Raw genomic sequence first — 14,015 nt, 5'->3', positions numbered from 1 at the left:
TACTGAGCACACACACCAGAAAGAAAGAATGGGGAAAGAACTCATTACAAACACGCGAGTTCTGTCAGAAGAGGCCCTGTGGGAGCCTGATTCTTATTACGAGGTCCTGGATGGAAGGGAATGAAGTGGGGTTATTGCTAGTGCAGTCAATGACTTGGTTTTTCTCTAGTGAATTGGCTTCAGTAGGTGACTTTATTTCTTCACATTAGGCAGCTGGAAATATGTATTGATTCATTTCCTTTTCATTTGAGGGTCAGCTCTATCAAAGATGGAGCCATTTCTAGAAATACTGTATTTGCTGGATATGAGCAGATGCTTTAGTGTCTTTCTTTTGGTCTGAATGTTCCTGAGATTTTTAGGATCCAAATAAAGTTCAGTTCAGTGAGAAAGAAGACGTACTTTGAATGTGTATATATGCATATTACTATTCTTTCTGCTAACAACTCTACCCTTAAAACCTGAAGCTCTTTTATAAAAATCTTGTATTTTAGAGGTAAAAAGCCATGGAGGATTTTTGGTCCAAGGAAAAGTTAAATACTAATTTAAGCAGGAACAGTGGTGTAGTTCTTTTCTAAGATGATATTATTCTTTGTAAGATTTTAATTTTGTTTTAAATGTCATTTGCCTCACTGTACAATTAGTTTTTATAATGTAGTTATTTTTTGTTTTGTTATGATTTTTGGCCTGATTGTTTCTTAGAAATTATCTAATGGACTCATTTTATAGATGAGGAAGTTGAGGCGTAGAGAAATCAGATGATTTTTCCTATTTAATTAAAAATATTACTAAAAGAATACCTTCAGTTATAGTACTTGAAATGCCCTCTTAATGTTAAACTCTAAGACTTAGATAATTTTGAAAATCATGCTGTTAAATTTGCCTTCTAAAATTGATAACAGATATCTAGGATAATTTTTCCTTTTTTATTTTAAATACAAATACAAGATGCATGACAAATAGCTGGTAAAGACTTAAAAGTCTTTTAGTTTCTTTGTATTCTTATATTTGTACTAAATTAAGATAAATTATTAAAAATATAAGCACATATTCTTAAAAAATTAATTTAGATTTCTTATGAGCAATTTAAAGAAATTGATAGCCATTTTTTTTTCTAAACAGGTTGAAGAAATATGGACACCAACATCAAACTGGTCTTCAGCACTGTTTTTACCAGCTTTTTCACTTTTCAGCTTCTTTTCTACTTTATAAGTTCCTGGTTTTCAGCAAAAGTTTCTCCAGGTTTTAATAGTCTCAGCTTTGAGAAGAAGATTGAATGGCACTCAAGGTAAAGCATACAAAAATGTAACTGATTTTAAAAAGTTAGTTTTATGAAATAAAATTATTTAAAATATTTCCGAAAAATCTTTCATCGAAGATCTTACAAACTTTAAGGTCAGATTTTTTATTTGACCTTAGGAATAAAAGGAAAGTAAGTAGATAGATCTCATACAAGAAAATTATAAAAATTCTTCTATTGAAAGATGTTAGGAAAAATTGAACTTTCTGGGGAAGCGTGGGAAGGTTAAGGAGACTCCAGCTGACTGCAGAAGAGTCCTGTTTTACATTCTCCTCTGAAACGTTTATGATAACGAACATGTGCTCTCTGGAAGTGATCACAGAAGTGAATGTTAGCTGGGGCTGAGTAGCCTATATATAGTGTTGGCTTGCTTAGCCAGACTGAGGGCCGTTAAACGCTGTATATCAGAGGGTGCTGTATGGTTGGCACATCGGTATCTCTCTTTTAATGAACCTTCATTATAATTCAGAGCCCATCAGAACCTCTTCTTTTTGTTAAAGTAAAAAATGCTTTTTAGATTTTAAAACAAAGAAAAAAAAAGGAAAATGAGTAGTAACTGAGGGTATAGAAATCTGCGGGAGTTTTAATTAGTTGGCTTACAGATTTTTTGTGTGTGCAACTCATTAACCTTTCACAACATTTCAAACACAAATGACTCTGATGACCACTTCACGTGCTTGAGAGCATTTTGCCCACACATCACCATGCATTTGCAAACTGCGGTGAATTGGAGCAGCTATGGGTATATTTTTTGTTGTTACTTACTTGGAGTTAATGATAACTATAAAATGAATTCAGCAGGTCTCTAAAATTGCTATAATTATTTTTCATTGCAGTTTCCTTTTAGAATTAACTTCTGCCAAAGTCTAAGTATTTATTTGAGAATGGTCACATCGGACTGAAAATCCCTTATCTTTGAGCTAGATTGGTTTGTAGGCATCCACTTTTATAACTCAGGCTGTGAATAAGACTTCAGTTGTTTCCTTTTGCACCTTACATTGATTTGTCTGATTCATACAAGCTGTAGCTCTTTGTACCCAAAAAGTGAGAATTATTTTTCCATGTAGTTTTGAAAAATAAGAAGTATGATTTTTTTTTGTCTTAAGAATAGTACAACGATGTTGTTGACAAGTGGGATACAAAAGATACTAACCATTATTTTTAAAAATCCTTTCTAACATGAAGATAGGTAGAATGGGGAGAGAAGGAAGGGGCGAGGACTGGGATGGCAGACAGATTTTCTGAGAGTAAATTTTGACCTATTTTCATTTCCCTTTCACCATGGTTAGGGTAGGTAAGGGCATTTGAATCTTGGAGAGCAGCAAGCCAAAGAAATAGGGACGATACAGAGAGATAGAGGCAAAGATGAAAATGAAATGAAATTGAAAAATACTTTGCATTATTCAGTCTTATCACTGCCATTCTGTGGTGCACAGAATCACCATTTGGGAAACCGAGTTCCTATTTGAAAAAGGAGTCTGAGATTATAGAAGATTCATTACCCTATTCAGATGGCCTTCTCTCTTTTTCTTTCTCAAATTTACTCCTGTTCTCACTCCAGCTTGGTTTACATGAGACTGAAGTTGTGAGGTGGAGTGTAAAGAAAGAAAAAAGATTGGCTGCTTTTTAAGTAAAGTACATGGATATGTCTTGAAATCCAGCTTCCACATAATTTTTACTAATAATCAGGAAAGAGTCTCTGAACAATGCGTGGTCTGAGCCCCACAGTAGAAAAAGGACAGGAGGAAAAACAACTCACGAAAAAATTCACACCTGAGAGATGACAGTTTAATTAAGTATAAGTGATAAATTGCTATACTTAATTGTTGCTTTTTCAGAAAAAAAATACGTACACGTATTATTTATATCTTACAATTAAAAAACATTTTCTTATATCCACTTGTTTTCCTGTGGTATAGAAAGTCCTATTGTGTTGAAATACTCCTGATTTTAAAATCCACTTCTCTAATTTTTAACTCTTGCCTGTTTGAGCTATATGATTTCTATTGGTAATACCCCTATTCCTTGCAAATGATTAAATCAGTAACTTTAAATTACTATTTACAATGGTCATTATTTCCATTATCTCCCTGTCTGTTTATTAGCATAAACATTTCTTTTTAACCGTCTTTGAAAAAAAAATACTTTCTTTTGGGTGGCATCTTGGTGTTTCATTTTAGACAATAAGGAATCTACATTTTGCTTTGCCAAGAGTCTGATTTTAAAGAATAGACTGTGAAATGTTTACTAAACAGAAGTTTCTGAACGTATAAACTTTTAATGCAAAAGAGTATGTAAGCATAGGGTATTTGCTTTTCCTGATCCAAATAAGATTTAACTTTTCTCTCATGAATTATATGCCATTTCCATCAGCCAAGGGCTTGTAATTCTTCCCATTTACCACGTAGCAGCATCTCAACACAAAAGGGAATTTGAGGGCTGACTATCAGGAACAAAAAGTCCTCATTTTTCCAAGGGGAAGCGTTTTGATGTAAGTTTATTAAACACTAAAACAAGTTAGTGAGAGGTTGTGCTTTCTGCTTTCATAGACTTTTTGAATGGCCATAGAAAGCTGGTTGTATGATTATTAATGTGGAATGTCTTACTTGATGTAAATGAACTGACATCCTTAAATGACTGTGTTTGGAATATAGGTACCTTTGGCATGAAAATTCCAGACTTGTAAACCAGATGAATTGGGTTAATTATTCACACTTCAAAATGATCCCTTGGTATTTCAAAGTATTTTTTGTCAGTGCCTTTAAATTAGTGAGGATCTTTGAGCATTTAAATATGATTTGATTTAACATGATGTATCTATTTAGGCCCACATCATCTATTAGATCAAGCATATTGATTTTTCAAGTTAAAATAAGATTTTCCAGTATCAAGTTTCATATTGGTTGATATAAGTAACCGTTAAAGATTTGGGGTCATATTTTAGAAATTTATTACATCTCATTAATTTCTAAAGAGGAAATTTTGCTGTTTCTTTTATCCTTTTTTCTAGTGAAGAGAAAAGAAACTTCATGACTTGTCAACTTTTTTATTGTATGAATAAATATGTTGTATCCTGTGTACACTTTAAGTAGCATATCATAGAGCTTGGGTGTTGGTTGAATCATTAAATTATTAGCAAGATATGTTCATAGAAACTGACGTTTTTCATCTAAACCTTATTCCTTCTGTAAAAGAAAATTCAGCCTGGATCTCGTGAACATTTTGCTTTCACTTGAGCATTTCTTTTAAAAATAGATTTTCTGTATAAATTCATGGTCCTCAATTTTTCTATTTAGAAGTGGTTTCATAATAATGATAAAAAGAGGCTAATAATAGCCGCTCTAGCTTTCTCATGGATTGGTTACAGAAATCAAGTGCAGCATGCATGTGAATGTGCATTTAACACTGAAATCTCCAAGGCAATACATTTTCATTTCACAATCCATTTGAATTCTGATTCAAAGATACAGAATTGGTTAAGGTCAGTAGTAGATTTGGAAGTTATTCCTAATTGATTAGAACAGACAACTAATGCTGCCGTGATACTGTTAAGGATGGAGCTGGGAGCAGGGTGCTAGGTAGTAGACTTGCCAGTTGCCATCTGTCTGTACAGAATTCTGTCAGCTGCATCATCAGATATGCTTCTGCTTTGAACTTTTTTTTTTTTAAGGACTCTCCACACCCAGTGTGGAGCCCAACATGGGGCTTGAACTCACGACCCTGAGATCAAGACCTGAGCTGAGATGGAGTCGGATGCCCAATTGCCTGAGCCACCCAGGCACCCCTGCTTTGGAATTTTTAACCAATAGGTGATTCCACAATTTTCTATCAGGAAATTGTAGACCTGGGCATCTTTTTTGCTATTAGTTCCAAAGCAAAGTCATAGCCCTTGGATTTCTAAATGGCAATTTTGTATTATACTCTTAGATGTACTCCATTCCTATATTTAAATGCTTCCAGATTTAACTTCTTCAAAATGTTAAATGTCTTGCCAGAATTACAGTTTATTGCAAAGAATCTAAAATCTTTGTATGTATTTTGTTTCATTTCAGGATAGGATCTACATGCCATTCTTTGGTTGTTGGGCTTTTTGGCCTGTACATTTTGTTTTTTGATGAGGTTGCAAAGGCTGATCCACTTTGGTAAGCTGTTTCTTTCCAATATAGTCAATTTGATTTATGTTTTGGTATTAATTATTAATAAGAAGGACTCTTACTTTAAAATGGAAAACATATTGATGGTGCATGGTTTATTAAAATGCTTGTGTTCAGACTTATTTCAGCAAGGTACAATGAAAGGATTTATTTTAGAGTTGAATACAAATAATGAGGGCCACTTTGTACTAGTATCACAATTGTAACCCAAGAGAGGGAGAATATGATGATGATGTAAACATTTATACTGAGTTAGTGAGTAGAACCAAGTAATTGTAACCACTGTTCTGAGCAAAAATGAGTTAACTGTTGAGATGGGATAGTCAACTTGGGTAATAATCTACTGAAGACTCAGTCTTGTGTTTAATCTATCATTTGATATCAAAGGTATAAAAATGAGGATTATAGATGTCCATGTAAGAGGAAGTTAGTACCACAAAGATTTGAAATACTAATAATAACTATGTTCAGCAATAATAGGATAATTTCTAAGATGACTCTTTTTGAAAATTTTAAATGTCATTCCAATGGCAGAGAATTGCAGACTGTTATTTCCTAGTATTATACGAGAAGGCTTAGTTCAGCTTACTTTGAGAGATGAGGTATGTTTTGAGAAAGGACTGCATAAGGATGTAGTAGATACAGGCTCTGGGGCATGTGGGACAATTTAATTTTTGACTATTTCTTTGCAGCGATGTCATTTTAATAAATACCGAGTTATGCCCATCAGAATTCTACCAGTATTGATAAATTTTCTTTGGGAAGGTATTTTTCAGAGTGAATCAGTTTAGTGAATTTAATTCCATGATGAGGTTTTTATGTAATCTACCTAAACTGTTTCTAAGTTTTTCCTCCTAATTTTATTGTAGTAATGATTGTCAACAGAACCAGTTCTTTTGGGTAATAAATTTTATGGCAAAGATTTAATTCACTGATCGATTTTTGTCCTTATCAGACTTTTATGTAGTATAATTTTTTATCTTTTTACATTTTCTTTGATCCTGCAGTTTATTCCAGGTTCAATTTTCCTGGATCATATTTGCAGATCAAATTTTGTAAAGAAGACAGGATTCTGCTAAACCTTTCCATTTGCAGTTTAGCTGTTACCAGTTTAATTTTGTGGTCATTTCACCAGCAATTTACATTATAGACCAGGTAAAAGACTGATAGTTCATATCTGTTTCTTGGAGTAAAGACAGTTATTAGGGCGAATTGTAGGATCTTGATATGTATAGGTGTCGAAACAGCAGGATCACACTGTCCTGTTCCAGCCATTTCGCAGTTGTGTGACAATAGGCAGATCTCTCCAGTCATCAGTAAAGTGATACTGCTCGTAGTATATTGCCTCAAGATCAGGGGCAGGCTAGATGATTTCTTGAGTATTTGAATCTCTGATTTAGAATAAGGAATAAAAAAAAAAAAAAACCAACCAGCATCTGGAAATCCATTTGAATCCTTTCAAAAACAAATCATATGAGAACACATTTATAAAAAGTTATCTTTTAGTAAAATTATTTGTGTAAAACTTTTAGCTAATTTAAGAAATGATGATTATTTATGCAGTTAGAAGTATATCAAGGTAACACAGGGCCTGGTACAAATGACAGTTTACTATTCAAGAATCTATAGAAAGCATTTTAATTATATTTCTCAATAGAAAAAAAATGTAGCTGTCATCTATAACCCATGTGCTAAAAAAAGGGAATCTTTTTTTTTTTTTGATATTTATAGGGGTGATTCATCGCTTGTGAAAGTGAATATCTCTATTGCTTCAGGCTACCTCATTTCTGGTATGTGATATGTTGGCCACTGTCTGTTTCTTTTTAAACTACTCATGGGATTTTACAAAGAATACATAGGCTATGCTTTTGCTTTATGTATTTGAGAAGTCGCTTGTAGGACCCATACAGAGGAAAAAAATATCTGCTGTGATGGTAGAACATGAAACGTTTTTCCTGTTGGCTCTCTGGTTCTCTGGTAGAGCTGCAGAGTGGGGCCTCAGTTAGGCCTGGATATTTTTTTACTAGCAATGGTCCATTTTTTGGCCTGGGAAGCTAATAAAGTTTAAACATCAAGGTCTCTCTCACTTGTAAGGGCCCTTGAAATGTGTTCCTGTGCTTGCAGTTTTGCATTGTTTGTATTGAAAATTCACAAAGGGAAATTGTTTTAGCCATAATCAGTTAAGATCATGGACTCTTTCTACTCCATGTTTCCCTCTGTCGTATTTCTCCTCATGTGGGATGGGGTTGGAATAGCCTTTTATACTGTGAGACAAAGGGGAAATTAAGTGAGAGTATACTATTTAAATTTTTGGAGAAGGCATTCTAGACCGTCTCTGTAAGAAAAGAGAAAATGAACAGACCCCTGATTTGGACATTTTATATAAGGTACTCTATTTTATAATTTTCAGATTTAATAAATAGCTGAAAAATCCAAATAAAAATAATGGGATATGAAACCGAAGTGATAAAGATGAGTGATGGACTCAATAGAAAGTTTTCTGCCATTGTAACAAAAAGATTAAATTATACCAAAACACAGTAATTCATTAGGAAGAAGAGATAAATTTCAAATTAAAATAATGAATAGGTTGTTGGATTACTTTTATGATTAAAGAAGGGTGAATTTACAATTACAATTAAAAGAAGGGTGAATCTTGTGAATACGTTGGAAGAAGATTTGCTTGTTTGGCTCAAACTGCTGTCATTGAGAAGGATGACACAAAATTTATAGTGACACCTCATGCACCGTTTCATGAGTGTTGTGTTCAGAGAGTGGTCACCACCCAGAAAGTCTTGTATGAAAGAAACTTGGTAAAGGTTCCCCAAACAGATAATAATCTGAACCACTGAAAAATAAGAATTATGAACTGAAACCGATTTTTTCTAAACCATGCTGAATGAACAGTGAATTCTTTTTATTCTCTCTGTGGAAGATATCACAAGGTCATTATCATAGAAATTGGTGACCCAAGAGGGTACAGCCAAAATACGTCAGGAAAATGTATCTAGAAAGGTCTATCATGCAGTCAGTTACTGATAGTGTTATATGTTCTTGATTTCCACATTTGTACTGTTTGTTTTCTCTTTAAAATTTGTAATGTGATTACTTTTTTTAAAATAAATATTCACATCTAGTTTTGTATCACTGATTTTCATTTTTTTTTTTTAATAAAAGAAGGTACCCATATTATATAAGCTCCAACCCCATAAAACCCGAATCCTCCCCTGGTTTCCATCCATGATAGCTATTTGTCTCCATGTCTAACTTTCACATTTAGCCATTTGGTAAAGAACATAGTTGTGTTAACATTTGGAGAAGTTTCTGTTTTGTTAGACATCCTGTTTTGTTAAGGGAAACTATCTTCTGAATCATGATGTTTAGTTTCAGGATCTCTTAAGGAGAAATTGAGGCCTTGACCTCTTTCTTTGCATATCTTTTTAATAGTTCTTGTTTTTGTTGCTATTTTGAATTAATATTTAATCACATCCTTTGTTAATTTTTATTTTATTTTATTTTTTTTTTTAAAGATTTTATTTATTTATTTGACAGAGATAGAGACAGCCAGCGAGAGAGGGAACACAAGCAGGGGGAGCGGGAGAGGAAGAAGCAGGCTCCTAGCGGAGGAGCCTGATGTGGGGCTCGATCCCATAACGCCGGGATCACGCCCTGAGCCGAAGGCAGGCGCTTAACCACTGTGCCACCCAGGCGCCCCCCTTTGTTAATTTTTAAATGTTGTTTGTTGAATTTCTGGTATAAATGAGTTGGTCATTTTGTACCTTTTCTGCAACCATCTTTGTGAATTGTAGTCACAAACATCAGTAATTTAAGCTTATTTAAAAATTATTTTTATTCAATAACATTTCCATTTTATTTAACCCTGGAAACAAGTTATTAATTTGTACTTTCAACCAATATATTACCTGTGCGGTGGGCACTGTGCAGGATTACCACACTTGGTCCTCATCCTGGGGAGGTCACAGTAGAGTGGGGGTGAGCAGTCGTGTGGAAGCAGACACCTTAGGTGGGTAACTGGACTAGTGAAGTATGAACAAAGTGCAGTGGGCTCAGTATGGACTGTGACAAGTCGTTAAGGAGGAAAGTTAAATACATTTGAAAAACAGTACAGCCTTCTTCCTGTGTAATATCTCACTTATTTTTCCTTCTTTCAGATTTGTTGATTCTCATTTTGTATTGGAAAGTGATTGGTGACAAATATTTTATAATTCACCATTGTGCAGCGCTGTATGCATACTACTTTGTACTGGTGAGTGCCAGGATTTACAGTAGCCTGACAAGTAGACAAGATTGGGAATGATGACTTAAGGGTGAACAGAAATTGAAATGTACAATTCTCAATTTATAAAGACCAACTCCAGATGCATTCAGGGATCACTGTTGTGATGTGTTATCTTGTTTATTAACAAAAATAATGACTTGTTTGTTTGTATTAGTGTGTCTATTTGGATTCATAAAATTTAAGGGACATGACCCCAATTTCTTGAATTTTGACTCAAAACCTTTAGGATCACGTAGCTATTGATATTTACCTGTCTTTCTAGGTGCATTTATGACTTAACAGCCAGAGCTAGGAATAGATTCTTGTATAACCAGCTACAATATTTCTTTTCTGTTTAATTCTTGTACAATTACATGTACATACGTAGTTACATTTAAGTACGCTGGAGCAGTGGGGGGAGTCTTGCTCAGAGACTTCATCAGAATTCCAAGACTGAGCTAATAGAGAGTACTCATAGCAAATCCCAGGCAGTAATGCATATTAAGTTTTAGATCTAAAATTATTTTTCTACATTATACATTTGTAAATTAGCAATTTTATATTCTTTGTATGTTTGTTAGGTTTTTCCACAATGGTTTTTCAACCTAGATATGCCAACAAGCCCCAAATAGATATTTAGAAATAATAGATGTATATAAACTAGGATAATATATATATATATATATATATATATTTTTTTTTTTTTAGAGAGAGAGAGAGCAGGGGGGAGGAGCGGAGAGGGAGGGAGAGAGAGAATCTTAAGCAGACTCCACTCAGCGCAGAGCCAACACAGGGCTCAGTCTCACCACCCTGAGATCATGACCTGAGCTGAAATCAGGAGTTGGACACTTAACTGACTGAGCCACCTAGGTGTCCCTAGACTGTTATAAATTTTATGTAATAGTTATGATAGACCATTCCATGTTTTCTCCTTTTTAAAACTTAAATACAATCACTAACTTTTTTTTTTTCTTATTTGGTATTACTAAAATCCGTATATTATTGGACATCTGTGACTATTTGGAGGGTTTTAAAAAATTAATATAAATGTGTATTAATAATATTCTTCCACTTTTCTTTATATTGGCCCACACACAGATAGCTGGTGAATAAGATGTCAATTTGGTGTTATTTCTGCAAGAATCAGATATATCAGAATATCTCTTTATCACCCATTGAAGTCATAAATTAATATAAATGTTTAAAAAAACTGTGCTTGTTTTAATGCTATAAATAAGTGCTCATGTATACCCAAAAGGTATCTTTAATCACTTTATTTTTCTGAACCAATAAGTTATTTTTACTGGCATTTCCTACTGTTTGTCTTCTTTTTAGATTTTAATAGATTATAGGTAGTTATAAAATATAGACTTTTACCTTTTACAGGTCTTAAATTTTTGGTGTACAAGCACTTGTTTCCTAAACACTTGCTTAAAAATCATGAAAGCTGACTAACAAAGTAGTGATTAAATCTGGGAAGAATATGTGGGTGCCCATGTGAGTTTAACATCATGCTGCAGTGGAGAAGTATGTTCTGTGAACATGCGTCACAAAAAACCATTGTGCTATGAAAGGAATGTAAGCTGATGCAAGATAACAGGTCACTTACGTGCGTTTGGAAATGCGAATATGATGAGCTGCTGTTCTTACTCGGCCCCTGAATCATAAGCTTGGCAAAGGGCTGGCTATGTGTGGATTGGTAGGTTGAGTATTTAATTGTGTGGGATGAATACTGTTTTCTCTTTGGACTTTTATGCCTTTAAGAAAAAAAAATCAAAGTGCAAAGAAATTAACTCTTGCCTTATTGTTAAGAAAATCAGCTGCAGTGTTTTCTAGGGACGATTGCTTTGTTGGTGTCTTCCTGTGTTCTGTTGTGTGAAATAAATGAATGGTATAAGGTAAATTGATCTGATTAAAGTGAATCTATTCAGAGGGAAACAGAAAAAAATTAGAAAATAATAAATGCTTATAGATGTAGTGATCCTTTGTCATTTACGGATTTTACATTTCCTGTTTATGGAAAAATTTTTGTTCCATGCAGTGAATTTCTGGGTCACTTTGTGCAGTTTCAGTAAAGCTAGCAAAATAACAACAACTACTACTACTATTCCTATTATTTTGTGTAAACTTTTATGAATCTCTTCACTTACGTGATGAGAACTTGTATTTGGAAAGCATTTTGACTTGATAAGTATGCAACTATTTAAACTATTTGTAGTAACTTCTTTTCTTAAAAGGTTTTCTTTTTTTTTTTTTTAAGTTTATTTAAATTATTGCTCCACCCAATGTGGGGCTTGAACTCACAACCCCGAGATCAAGAGTCACATGCTCTTCTGACTGAGACAGCCAGACACCCCAAAAGATTGTCTAATTGTAACTAAAACTTGAAATGAAAAATAGAAACAAGTTATCTGTAGGTTTTAAATGTATGCTTTACTGAATAGTTGAAAAGTAAGATCCTTTTAAATTTAGGTTATTAAATAGGTTATATAATGTCTTGATCACTATTTTTGTACCTCTCTCTAGTATGTTGGAGTTTTAAAATTCTCTGGTGGAGTAATTTAGAGCTTAAGGAATCTTCTCTTCTGTCTATTTAGAAAGGTAAAAATCCTACAGATTTTTCCTAGTATTCGCCTTTCCCCCCTCGGTTAGGATACTAATTATCAGGGGGAATGTGACAGAGTAATTTCTTATCATTAGGGACGTGAATACAATTATGCTTTAACGTCCTATTTTTAAGGATAAACCACTGTCTTTTGTACTCCTGTTCTGATCTCTTTGGTAGCCTTCGTTTTTTTCTGTGTTTCTTGTGGCTCACCCCATTCCCCGTTCAAACCACACCTTTAAATAAAAGAGTACAGTTGGAAAAGTTTTAAATTTGTAAAGAAGAGCACTGCTATACATACTTTCACCAACTCTTCTGCATTATTAAACTACCCTGGAATCTAATCCTTAAACCATGCAGCTGCAATTTAGGAAGAAAATTTGGTTTCCAAGGCTTTCCGTGCATTTATTTAAGGGAATTAGCTGCAGTGTGATACCTTGAGGGTGAGAATTTGTTTCTTGTTTTAATGTTATACCCCAGTGCTTACATTTTAAAAACATTTTGCAAGCAACTATGTATGAAGTGGTATCGAAAAATGAAAGACTTGTTATGTCAGACACGGTAAAGTTGTAATGTACATCAGGAGACAAGAATTAGAAAAATATTGGTCTTAGCTTTAGTCTAAAGAAGAATTTCCACAACAGTGCCATGAAACAAATGCCATGACTCACTAACAGTTTATCATTAACAGTGTTAAACTGTTAAACTGTTTTAAGATGACTTGAATAGTGTTGCCTATTCCCAGTTACACATAAATAATGTATTTCCTCCTTTTCTCCCGTTAGGAGAGTCTTAAAGAAAAATTTAGGTAACTATCATAGCTGTTAGAACAACGTTTCAAAAGATGATAAAATTTCAAAAATTAACACTTTCGTTGATTAGGTAAGGATTAAAATAGTCACCTAATATAGCTTACTAAAGCAAGATTCAGTAGGAAGGTCTGTGTGATTTCTGTTTCCCACTAAATTTACGTATGATAAAACATGTTAAATATTTAAATCAAAGAAAATATTTTAAAAACTGCAATAGCATGTTAACCTTTTTTCTACTGAAATAAAAGATCATCAACTTTTCTTATACTGTCATGAGCAATAGATGGGCAGAAGTAAGTCTTAGAAATTATTTTATTAGTATTTGTATAGCTGAATTATTCAAATCTGTATGCAACCACAGTTATACAATTAGCTTATAACTCTTACTACTAATTGTGGGATTAGTTGTGGTAAAAATGTTAAGTGGCCATTTAAAAAAAATATGTTATATATGTGTGTACGTATATGTAAAGACCTACATACACACACATATATAATACATTGTGTTTGGATTTGGGGAATTTGTTTTAATACTTACTTTTTATTATAGAATATCTGATGTGACCATTCCCCCTATTTCATGATCATAAAGCTCCTTAAGACCTTCCTCTGTTTTGGTTTAGGAGGAGTCCAAGGCTAGCTCTTCCCTCCTTGCCCTGTGGTTGCTGCTTCATCGTCTTTGGTGGGCACAGAGCATCCCCTCACATTTGCACAGTTGGATTACCTTAGAACTGTCTCCCTTTCTCTCTCTAACCTGGCTTGGTTTTTGAAGCCTATTTCCTTTCGATACCAGGAAAGGAAACCGTTCATATGTTGGGCTTGTGTGTGACAAAATAGATGTCAGCTGAGAGGATTGCCATGTCTACCC

At 33.8% G+C, this 14,015-nt stretch overlaps 1 protein-coding gene across 2 annotated transcripts in view; it reads left to right on the top strand.

Moving 5' to 3' along the window:
- Positions 1-14,015, top strand: part of LOC103669351 (TLC domain-containing protein 4-like) — a 98,734-nt gene that overhangs the window by 50,972 nt on the left and 33,747 nt on the right. For both annotated transcript variants that reach the window (XM_008697681.2, XM_040627012.1), the window contains 4 exons: positions 1,120-1,285; positions 5,350-5,439; positions 7,183-7,241; positions 9,624-9,718. In XM_008697681.2, coding sequence (XP_008695903.1) covers positions 1,131-1,285; positions 5,350-5,439; positions 7,183-7,241; positions 9,624-9,718 — 399 coding nt within the window. In that variant the 5' untranslated portion in view covers positions 1,120-1,130. The remainder of the gene's footprint in view (positions 1-1,119; positions 1,286-5,349; positions 5,440-7,182; positions 7,242-9,623; positions 9,719-14,015) is intronic.

The sequence above is a fragment of the Ursus maritimus genome, unplaced genomic scaffold (assembly GCF_017311325.1).
Source record: "Ursus maritimus isolate PB19 unplaced genomic scaffold, ASM1731132v1 scaffold_12, whole genome shotgun sequence".
Taxonomy (NCBI): domain Eukaryota; kingdom Metazoa; phylum Chordata; class Mammalia; order Carnivora; family Ursidae; genus Ursus; species Ursus maritimus.
Note: the sequence above shows the minus strand (reverse complement) of the source record. Positions and strands in the feature narration are given on the sequence as shown.